The following is a 12039-nucleotide window of genomic DNA, read 5'->3' on the forward strand; positions in this document are numbered from 1 at the left end:
TTATTTTCTCCACTCCAGCATTTTCAGATGATGGTTTTCATCTCACTACTGGATGTTGATGGATTTTCTTTCGCTCTACTCTCCATTCCTTAACCCTGCTGAGAAGACCCTTCCAGCAGAGTGAGATGAAGTCACAGTAGATGTCTCCAAAAGATTATTTCTATGCCACACGATGAGAGTAAAGATGTTTGCCGGGGTGTGGAAGAGAATATGTGGTTCAACAAGTAGGTCATGTTTAAAGGCTGCACTATATTTCATACAACTCTGCACCCAGTTTTTTTTTTCTAATGATTGGTCAATTTTTTCCCCATGTCTGCGTCATTTATTTCTTTGTGCTATGGAGGTTAGTTTTATCTTTTGTGTGTTGATGTGATAATGTGTGTCAGAAATTTACTATGTAAATAATGAAAGTAAAAATGTTAATTTTGTCCAGTTTTTTGCAATTAATCAAACCTAAAGATTTGGTGTAAGTTAGACCATCCATCCATCCATTTCCTTAATTTGCTGTATCCTTTTTAGGGTCACATGGTTGCAGGAGCCTGTTCCGGCTACTGTTGGGTCAAGGCGGGGTACACCCCGGACAAGTCGCCCTTCCGTCTGTCGCAGGGCGTTAGAATGTCCCTCCAACACATATTCATTGACACACATGTTTACTGATTGAGGGATGAGCCAATGGTTTTGGTTAAGACACTTGCTTGTCCTCGAAATCCATGGAGTTTTGTTTCTGCATGAATAGTTTTTAGAAATGCACTTACTGTTTTACAAAATGCCAAAGCTGATTGGAGAATAATAAAGGTTTTCTTCTTTCTGCTCCTTTTCATTTATTAACTGTTAAAGTTTCATTTTGTATTGTTTATGTTATTAATTATTAAATTAATTACATTTTTTAAAATTACCAAAGCAAATGTAAAAGCTTCTATTAAAACGTTTTGCATTGTGACCTTTAATATTGTCATGGGGACAGAGTAAAACATTAATGCTTTATAAATTAATAAAGTTCATGCAAAACTTTCCTGCATTTTTCATAAATGTTTACCTTTGATAGCAGAGAAAATAGATTTAGGTCAGTGAACAATGGCACCCACTGCTGGACAAAATGACACATTTAACAGTGTTACTGCATTGCAAATAAATAAGAAGTTTAATTTAGTTGTCCTGTGATAGACAGACTAACTTTAACCTTTTGCCATCCGGGGAGAACTAAGTTCCTTAACTTTAACTGGAAAAGATGTGTTAAAGAAACAGATGGAGGGATTCCGCACAACTCATTACCATCTTAATGGTTTAAATCTAAAAAGTTGCCATATTGTGCTTTTGTTCACCTCCACAGCATTTGTGTAGAAGTTTAATTCTTAACTTTTATGTAAAAAGCATTTTATGGATTTCTTATAGATTTATTGCCAAATCTTTTAAACAAATGGAACTTTGTTACTTACCAAGTGTGTAAGTGAATGATCCAAAATCCCTTAAATTACCAAAATAATTACTGTTTAAAATTATGTTGTATATTAATAAACTTTACTGCATTAAATTACTGTTAAATTTAAATTTTCTGTTCCATAATTTGGGCAAAGTGTCCATATAATTAACTGTTCAAAGTGCTCTCAGGAATGAAATTTATTTGATTTGATGTGACCTTTATACAGTTCACATGGATCCTGTGATTAAATGGAGGATTAGGGTGTTATATACATTTTGACACAATATGCAAGTTCTCTGTTATGCTAAAGATCAAAAATAAATAAAACTAAATGTTAGTGGACTCGTGTGAATATGTACAGAGATGATATGTCCTTTCTCTTCATGGTACATATTGAATGAACAGATGTAGAATTGCTACATTTGGTATGGGGCCCTGCCATTAAGGGTGCTCTCTACCTTCGCCCTGACAGGGCTGGGATAGGCTCCAGCAACCCCAGTGAACAGTGGACCTGCACAGGAAATATGTAGGAAAAGAAGATGAATGGAAATTTATCATGTAGATTTATTCTGAAATCAAAGAATAGTCAAACATACTCGAAAGTTAATATGATTTTTTTTTTTAAATAAAAGATTAACATAAAAAGGAGAAGCTAAAACAAAATCTAGTGGAAGATATTTTCTCATGTTTAGACATGTAAAATAACATGCAAAAACAATTTTAATGACAGATTTAAATACATTTAAATATAAGTCGTATTAATAAAAATACATAACATTTGATGTTGTGGATTTGTCACTTTAAAACAAACCACATGGTTTCTGTCTGATCTTATAATGATATGTTAGATAAAGTAGCTTTCCAATATTATTTTTATCACTCTCTTTTCTTTCCTCTTAATTTGTATATGGGTCAGAAAAATACATTTTCTCATTGTTTTTGTTGTTTTATGAAAATGAAAGAAGTGTAATGTTTAAGTTAAGGGACTTTTATGGAGGCAAATGGTCTTGGTTAAAAAAATATCTGTACTCATATTTAAAAAAATCTTTAAAGCCCCACGCTAATCGTATTTTGATCTATGGTAAAAGTGTTCACAGTGGTCTTTTAATCAATATTATGCTTTTTATTTTCAAGAAAAAAAAACAAAGAATTGGCATCTTTTTCTAAGACAATTTCTTCAGAAGTTCATCAGAAATGTGCCGCTGATGTGTGAGCAGGACTGTTGGCCCTTATTTCCCATCACTCCTCTGTTTACAGTCTCTCCCTTGAGCTTACACCCCCTCACAACCCCAACCTAATATTACCAGTGCAACAAAAATGCCAAACAATATTGGAGCCATCCAGCCATGCAGTTATGAGCCCAGTAGCTTGAACGAAGAAAAAAGGCCTACATTGATTTAGTCATCTATAAGTAGAGGAGGGAGCTTATGATCCGCTGATTGAAGCACCTATGTCACTACTATAAGCTTTTTCAAACTGTATTTTCATCAGCTCCTGATTTTCATTGATTTGAATGAGGAAATACTCAGAAACACAATTTTGAGCTTGATTATCTTTATAAAGTGTATATCCTCCATCAAGAGGAAACAATTTTCATTTGAGTTTTATATATTTACATTTACAAAAGTGTCAAAGTTTTTAATGCTCCCAGTGTGGATTTTGAAGGTGGAATCTTGTTTATAAAGCCTAAAATAAACAGTCTTTGTCAACATCAGAGCTGCCCTTCAGGTTTATTATTTAAACTTATGGCTCACTTTGTTTTCTTACTGTCAGTGTTGGAATAATCCACATGAATATTTACTTTCACTGTCTGCTTTGGACTGATATTACAAACTTTTGTCACCAGTAGGTGGTGCTACAGTATTCTTTTAACGGAATGCCTTCTTGGTCTGTCAGGGATGATTGTTTCTATAAATGATTTTAATCTAATATGATTAAATCTGATTTTTTTGATTGAGTTTTAAGAGGAATTTTTGGTCTTAAGAGCAAAATAAAAATAAAAAAGTCAGAAAAGCCATAAATCATAGAGAAATGCTGACAATCTACCACTAGGGGGCGCCTGAGAGAGAAAATGAGTAAGGGAGGGAGGGAGAGAGAGAGACCTAGACATTGACTGGGCTGACAGGAGTGAAGGTTGTCCTGCTCATTTTGCAGTTTCCCCTCTTTCCCAAACCCCTTTCTTTGGCGGACAGACCCGCATCTGAACCGCACCGGGCGGCTGCGTGCGCGCCGGAGTCCCTGTTCCTCTGCGCAGCCGGACTTGCTCCTGTTGGATCTATCGGACATTCATGGATATCCGATGGTGAGTACAGAATCTACCCCCCTGTCCCGCTTTGGCCAGCCGCTCCGCACATTGCCCGTTCACTGAAGGGTAAACTGAACGACAGTTAGATGGAGCACCGTTCGGAAATAAACCCAACAGCTGACGCGCTGCTGCTGCAATGTGAAGCGGCCACAACAGTTCTGAAGGACCGGGGACAGGAACGTTGCCCCACATGGAGGAGAGTGGAGAAATATTTCAATTTCCAGTCATTCACCCGTTGCTCATTTCGCCATAAATTCTCGTATTGTGACACATGTTTGAGTCCGTTTTGTCAGGGTTCACATGATGCCAAATTGCTCATGTGGACCACAGATTTGATCAATTAGAAGCTGGACTGCGCAGCTCAGTGATGTGGAGCTTTACAGGCTGAAGTTGAAAGATGACCTCTTATTTATTTAAATCTTAAAGTTAAGCTGCAGCTGACTTGTCCGAATTTGTCTTTGTAAAAAAATGCTAGTCAAAAGAATCCAACATGTGAGCACGGAGAGCTGAGGACTTTCCATGCAATGCATGCATGCATGCATGCAGACAGGCTGCTGCTGGCTGCTGCGTCCTGTTATGTAATGCGCTTCGACCGACTGCCCGCAACCAGACCGCCAGGGCCTACACGTGCTAGTGCCAAACATGTTTTCCAATATCACGCCTGATGATGGCTGATGAAGGAAAAAAGCCTGTCAAGAAAATCTATGTTATTTGTGTAACATATAGAGTGGCTGATTGACTCATGTGAACCAGATTGAATACTTCCAAATTCTCTGACTCCTGCATAGGAAGGTTATATTAAAAAATACATATTTGACCTGTGTGACATAAGTAAAATTGTGCATAAAATATTGGTGAATATGACTAATTTAGATGAACTTTGGCTATAAAACACAAATAACTTAAAGCGAAAGTTGTTTTATGGTGACATTCTTGACTTAGATGTGTCTGTTAATCAAAACCCTGTGACGATAATCTCATATTACACATGTTCAGTCTGGCCGAACAATATGAGACTTAGAGGTTGCAGCCAGATAGAGCTATGATTGATTAAAGCTATAGGAGAAAATATGCACCATTTAATCTGGACTGAGATCTCTTGAACTTTGATAGAACCTTCTCAGATGGTCATTCTGCATCCCTGGACAAATAAAATGTCACAGCAGAGTCTGTAACAATTAATTGACTTAATCAATAATATGATTTGCAATGCAACCAGATTGATTTGTCTGACGCAAGTTGTTAATCGACTTGACTTATATCGATCTGATCAGTCTTTGAAAATATAGTTTGGATTGAGTAAGTTGCAAGTTTATTTTACTGTCAAGTAAGAACAACCAGGTGACAACACACATGTTATGGTGATTAATTCTTCTCATTTGTTTGGACACATATATTACTTAATTATTTTATAATAAATATGAAAAATATGGAAAACTTTACCTGCACTGTTCAGTAACCAAGTATTTATTTGGTTAAAGATGTCCTGGTTTGATTTAAGGTCACTGAATTGTATCGTATCATTCAAAATCCTGTCGGGAACCATACATTTTGTTGGAATGAATCGTTACACCCCGCATACAATGCATAAATTTGTGTTTGAGTATAAAGAACATCTATTACTGAGCAAGTTGTTGATAAAAGATTGCGTCCTTCATCAGGATTTGATGGCTAAATGACAAGTAGAAGCTGCTGCACGACTCGTCTTCAGATCTTGTTTGCTAAACAACACTGCATGCTTTGTTTGTGTATGTGTGTGTCTGTACTTTCTTTCAGGAAAACAGGTGGCTGGTAGAGGTACAGGCCAGTGTATAGGGTTGATACAAAAATAGAAGAAGTGCACTTGAAACACAGACACGTACGTCTCTGATGCCTCTGGCCAGTGTGAGCTCATGGTGCCTGCTGGCTTGGATAAACTAGTGGAGAGGCCGAAGATTGCTGTGTTTCTTCACACAATAAAGGCCACACAGGTAAGAGGACGCTTGCATATCTTTGTGAAAGAAACTTTCTGATAAAACTTCTCTAAACTCTGGCTCGTTTATGATTTTTGTCTCTTGGATTTGTTAGGATGTCGTGGGCCAGAAGCCTCTTTGTACGCAGAGAGGACCAGCAAAAGTCGGCATGGGGAGAACACAATGGCAAAAAGAGGAAGGACAACTCGTCACTATGCAACCCACGTTACATGAGCTGTTTGAGAGACCAAGAGGACTTAGAGAGCTCTAATGTGGCCCCCCAGCATTATTCCTGCAGCACAGGTAACAGCGGGGGCAACTTTGGCTCGCGTTGTGGCTGGCAGGAGAACCACTATGGAAAAAGGGTGGTCGGTGGCACTGATCTGAACTTTGAAGATGGAGACCTTAAGAACAGCAAGGTGGAGGAATTAGAGGAGTCAACCGAAGGTAGCTGCAAAACGATGACTGCAGCAGACTGCTGGATGCGTTTTTTGTGGGTTTTCCAATCCAAAAAATTTCAGTCTACCAAGCTGGAACGCCTCTATCAGCGCTATTTCTTCAGACTCAACCAGAGCTCTCTGACCATGCTGATGGGAGTACTGGTGGTGGTGTGTGGAGTCATGCTGGCTTTCCATTGTATCCACACGGCACTCAGCGTGGCCTACATCTCAGTGCTCTCTGTGGCCATGGCTCTCTTTCTAGCCATGATGGTGGTGTGCAATCGCAACGGCTTCCACCAAGACTACATGTGGATCGTGAGCTACCTGGTGATCGGGTTGCTCATTGTAGTTCAGGTGTTCGGAGTGCTCATGGTGTTCCCCCGCAGCGCCTCCGATGGCATCTGGTGCACAGTCTTCTTCATCTACATAATCTACACTCTGCTGCCAGTTCGAATGAGAGCTGCTGTGCTTAGTGGAGCCATTATGTCCACCATTCACACAGTCACCGTGTGGCAGATTAACCAAGAGGACAAATTTGTCTTCAAACAGGTAAGCAATGCATGCTTTACATTACTTTTGTGATCTGAATGTGAATGTACTGGAATTGTTGAATTCTTATTGACTGGGTAATAGCTGCGTGGTTAACACTTTTGCCCAACAACAAGAAGGCCCCCGGTTCAAGTCCCGGCTGGGGGACTCCCAATGGGGGACCCTTCTGTGTGGAGTTCTCCGTTTTCCTCCCACCATCAAAAAAGATGCGTCATTGGTTGAATGGTTAGTCTGTCAAGGCTCACATGTGGCCGGGTGAGGCTCCAGCACCCCCATGACCCCAAAAAGTACAAAACGGGTTTAGAAAATGGGTAATAACTGCTTTCTTTTGTTTCACATAATCTTTAAATATTACATTTAAGTTTTAGGTCCTGGTTTAAACAATCTAAAAACTTCTGTTTGTCACTTCTGGCTCGGAAAGAGTCTTTCAGCTGGTAATAGCAATATCAAATAACTCACTATTCAAGGCCATTTGTTGCAAAAAATCTGTGACATAATATATTTTTAGATTCCCTAAAACATTTTTTTGAAAATCCAAAAGGTGTTTATTTGTAAACAGTCTTTTTTCAATTAAATGTTATTTATGTCTCATCAGGGAACACTTGATTCCCTGATTGACAGAATTTCCCACTGAATTCCCCTCCCTGACACAACCTGGTATTTTATTCAGGCTAGGGACCGGCAGAGGGAGACCCAGATTTAGGTCCCCTTCAAAGTTAGGCAGTACTGTGAAGAAGGATGAAGCTCATTGCGCTCCCCAGGAAGCGAACGTAGGTTTCCTGCGCACCAGCCCTACACCGAACCAACTGAGTCAACCATTACAATGTTTGTCCAGTTTGGAAAGTCTTCAGTTTTACAAAAATGTTCAACTTAAGTTAGTGAGTTGTTTGTAAAACCACAGTAGGTTTTTGGTTCACAATTCTATTCTAAACATCTAAGTAAATGTTTAATTTAACAAAAACAATAATGAATTTTGAGACTCTTTACTGTTTATATTAAATGCTGACCCGTCGTGGGGCAGAAAAGAATTTGGCAGTCACCAATTCCACAAGTTGTTCCTCTTAAAAAGACGAGAGAGTTCCAGAATGTTCATTTTAGGAATGCTTCAAATATGAGAGACAAAATGTAAAGCAATCCAGCAAATGGATTTGTGGGATTTTTATTTGTATATTGGTGCAGAAAGTAAATCTTTGGTAAATAGCTAAATTTCTACCTCAATACTCTGGAATGTAACCCTGCTTGGCAATGACAGAGGTCAAACGTCTTTGTTTGGTCAAAGCTTCCAGTCAATCCTCTCTTTTAATGCTGCTTGATCTTTCTGCAACCTTTGACATTGTAAATCACAACATTCTTCTTTCTAAGTTGTGTGAACTGAGTATTGCTGGAATGACTCTAAACTGGCTTAAATCTTACCTGTCCATTCAAGCATCCAAAGTATGATAGCAGGTGGGGTGTCTTGTGAGAGACGTTACCAGTTTGGTACTGGTGTTCCACAGGGTTCTGTTTTTTTGCTCTCTCTTCTGTCTACATCAAGTTTTTAGGCACCATCATTTGCTCAGATGGCTTCTTTTGTCATTTCTATGATGATGACTAGGTGTGTGTATTGGCAAGAGTCTGACGATACGATACGTATCACGATACATGTATGATGATGCGATACTTACCTCGATATATATACCAAGACAGTACCAGACAATATTTTACTATTTTTTTATAAATATGACTTGAGAATTATCTGATATTACCACATTTTTTGCATAAGTAAATTTGTAAAATACATGATCGGAACATTAAGCACTGCAACTATAACTCATAAACAAGTTTCTTTTATCCAAGCAAATTCATGGTACTCTTCTTTTGGTGATTTAGGAAATATTTAAGTGGAAAACAAAAGTAAGACTGAACTACGTGTTTACTTTTATATAACTAATTAAATATTGCCTTGGTAATATTTTTTAGAGATATAAATATCGCCAAATAAAGTATCACGATATTTCATAGAATTGGTATTTTCTTACACCACTACCGATGACACTCAGCCGTTCCTTTCTTTTTCTCGAGATGACATAATTGTGTCAGACGGCGTTTCTACTCCAGTCGCTGACATCTCCACTTGGATAAAAGAAAAAAAAAAAGGTCTTGAGCTGAACCTGCATTTCTGACATTTCTTTTGTTTGCATTTTTCTACAAAATTGACATTCCACGGCTTATACCTCTTAATTTTCTAGACAGACACATCTCATCTCTTGGCTTTATTGCCATGATGCACCTTTTATATACAGTGTGTATACTCAAGCCTCTAGAAAAGACCCTAAAAACAGCTCCACCTTGTCTTCAACCAGTCAAAAAGAACTTATTCTTCAAGTGTTTGCAATGGATTCCAATAGCTGTCTGCATCATATTCCTAGTCCAGACACTCACTTCCATACATATGTACACTTTACACTCTAGGTCTATACTCCTGCATGCATGCTATGCTCTGCAAATGAGCAACAAACAAAGCTATACATTTGAAAATTATTTTAGAAATAATGTTGGTAAAAAAGGGTCTTGCAAAAGCAAAAAAAGCAACAATTCTAGAGAACCATAATAGTTTTAGTGCACAGACATTTGCTGCTATTGCTTCAAACATATTTTTATGACATTGCGAACTACATATTTAGCTTGAATAAAATGATCTTTTTGCTCTGAAATGACATTCTTTAGATTCACTGTGATGCCTTATGTTGCAGCAAATATGCAGGCATCTGTTAAAGCTGAAACAAGTACAAAATTGAAGCCTGTAAAGCATTGCGCTATTTACTATACAGTTGAGGACAATGTTGTCACTGTATTCACCAGTTCAAATGTCCTACTTTTTGTTCCCGTCAATATAGGACAAACATTGTGCAGACTCCTTAGCCACTCTTCCATGTCAAAGGTGTCAAACTAAAAGTAGATGGTGTCGTGGAGCTCAGCAGCTTTTAAATTAGATTTTTAATGAGTCACTTTTGGTGTCACAGGGCAGCCACTATCAACCCTTTTAAGGGGTTTGCATGGGGTCATCTGGATAGAAAGAGTCTGTTTAGCTGCATTGTGAAGGAAGATCATGATAGCATAATATGGTGCCATCCAGGCCAGAATGCTCCACAACAAGGAGACTATTGTAGCTTAATGAAACAGGGTGGGGTGCATGCAATACTTCGATTGTGCAATAGATTTTTAATGGAAAACAGCATGTCTATGTCTTCATATTGAACATAGTTTGTAGTTGCTTAGCTTACAGCATATTGGACCTTTTTTTTAAGTTTTCATTTTATGTTTTGTGTCTTTATTACATCTGTTTTAGGTTATTGCACTGTATGAATGAGATGTTAACCAAAGACGACTGTGAGCTTAAATTGAATTAAAGACCCACGCCAATGAAGTGTTTTTTAACATGTTGTTGGGAAATTTTTCTGATGATGGAAGACATATATTTTAAGAAAATTAACCTTAAAATTGCATTTTTTATTCAATTTGTTATGAATCAGGGGCAGATTGAAAATACAATTTTAAAAATAGATTATTTGTGACGTATAAAATATCCTTAGAGGGCCAAATGTTTTACTCCATTCTGATGCAGGAACTATGATCTAGAAAACAATGGTTTCTAAATGAAATTTTTACTAAAAACTGGATAATCATAATTAAGAATCCACTTAGAATGCTTTTAAAATAGATCAAAATATGATTAGTGGATCTTTAAAGCTTGAAAATGATTTGAGAAATTTTCCTTTGATGATGATTCAATTCAATCACAATCCCTTGAACTCCTAAAAAAAAGATTATATAGTTTGCCACCAAATAGCCAGATGGTCCCATTATTGTTCTGTTCTGCATCTGGTCTTAGTTTAGCCTAAATAAAATCTAATGATAGCTAATTCTTTATTTTTCAGAAATACAAACTGCATGTTCTGCTCATGCAGTTTGTATTTCCACCCACAATCTCTTGCTTTTTAGTTAATGTCAAAGTATAATTTACAGCTGAAAGTTGTAACGGTGAGGTATTCTTGAAAGTGTGAGAATTTCTTTGGTTCATCTTGGAGTGGGGAGTTGTTCTGCTCTTTTCACATCCAGCATGCTTTTTTTTGAGGTCGCTGGCCTTTCCGAACATTTTTCCTTTCCCAGTGGAATAGAGCGTTTTAAAGAGAACGGCTGGGTTGAGATAAGTGGAGCTGGACTCTCCTGATATGATATTGGATTTGTAACATCTAATCAACCAGATAAATGTGGAGCCACAATAAACAAGGCAATATTGACAAAACTATATTATCAGGTTGCTGAACTGCTCAACATTTTGATCTGCTGCTTCAGTGAACTTTTGTTGCTTTTACTTACACTGGAGTTGCTCTTTTGTGAGGAGCTCTCCTGCACTCTTTGGGGTTTAAATACCTTCAGTGAAGATGACTGTACATAAGAACCTGAGCTCTGCATGGGGCGCGTGTGACATTGATGTCGTATAAACACGGAATGTTTCATGGTCACCTTCCAAACTCAGCAGGCGGCTTGTCTGGCTTCCAGCTTCTCACACTTGCTCAAAATCTGGGAGCTGTATTTGGTTTGTGTCACACACGTTTAAGTCAGCACAAACTCTGCGGCTCCAAAGAGCTGCTCCTCTTCTGGGACCGGATCATCCTGCAGCTCTGCGTCTGTCCTGGTTCTTTCTCCTTTTGGTGCTTTCCCTGCAGAGATGTTTGTGCATGATCAGAGCTGAGGAGACGTGAAACTGATGACAGCAAGGACAATGCAGTCTTTGTGAAGAACCTCTGTGATGGAATAGGGGTGGTGGGGGTGTGCGGGGTTTACAGTGTTGACAAGGGGACAACACATGGATGGAGAGCATGAAATAAAGAAAAGAGTGACTCATCCTGTTGTAAAGACCCACCAGTATCCTATTTTTTTTATCTCTATTTCTATTTTGTGAGTCATAATTCCATTCTCTCAAGCCCCTCTCAGATGGCCTTTTACTTTACTACTCACTGGGTGACTGAACCACTCATGGGAATTGTTTCTATGAATCCAAGTGTTTGTGCTTCTCTGCTCTGAACAGTTTGCTCAGAGGACTATAGATACACTTGTGATGGAAATGATCTCAGAAACAGAGACCTTTTCACCGCTACTCATCGTTTAATGTGCATCCAAAAGTTTAATCTTTTTAATCATCTTTTGTGCATGTAATACATACTGTCAGGATGTTTAAACATCTTTAAAAAGAGATAATAAAAAAAATATCCCTGCTTAAGGAATTATGAACGCTGTTTACTAATAGGAATCAAATGTTTGACCTGTTCACAAAATCTAATTTATTCATTATTATTACTATGTATTCATTATTGCATGTTCAAACTAAAT

General features: G+C 38.0%; 1 protein-coding gene across 1 annotated transcript in view; it reads left to right on the forward strand.

Moving 5' to 3' along the window:
- The first annotated feature begins 3379 nt into the window (after positions 1-3379).
- The window catches only part of LOC112159026 (adenylate cyclase type 6), a 37475-nt gene continuing 28815 nt past the window's right edge, over positions 3380-12039 (forward strand). The window contains exons 1-3 of the mRNA XM_024292815.2: positions 3380-3722; positions 5502-5695; positions 5793-6666. Of these exons, the coding sequence (XP_024148583.1) occupies positions 5794-6666 (873 nt within the window). The 5' untranslated portion in view covers positions 3380-3722; positions 5502-5695; position 5793. The remainder of the gene's footprint in view (positions 3723-5501; positions 5696-5792; positions 6667-12039) is intronic.

The sequence above is a fragment of the Oryzias melastigma genome, linkage group LG7 (assembly GCF_002922805.2).
Source record: "Oryzias melastigma strain HK-1 linkage group LG7, ASM292280v2, whole genome shotgun sequence".
NCBI lineage: Eukaryota > Metazoa > Chordata > Actinopteri > Beloniformes > Adrianichthyidae > Oryzias > Oryzias melastigma.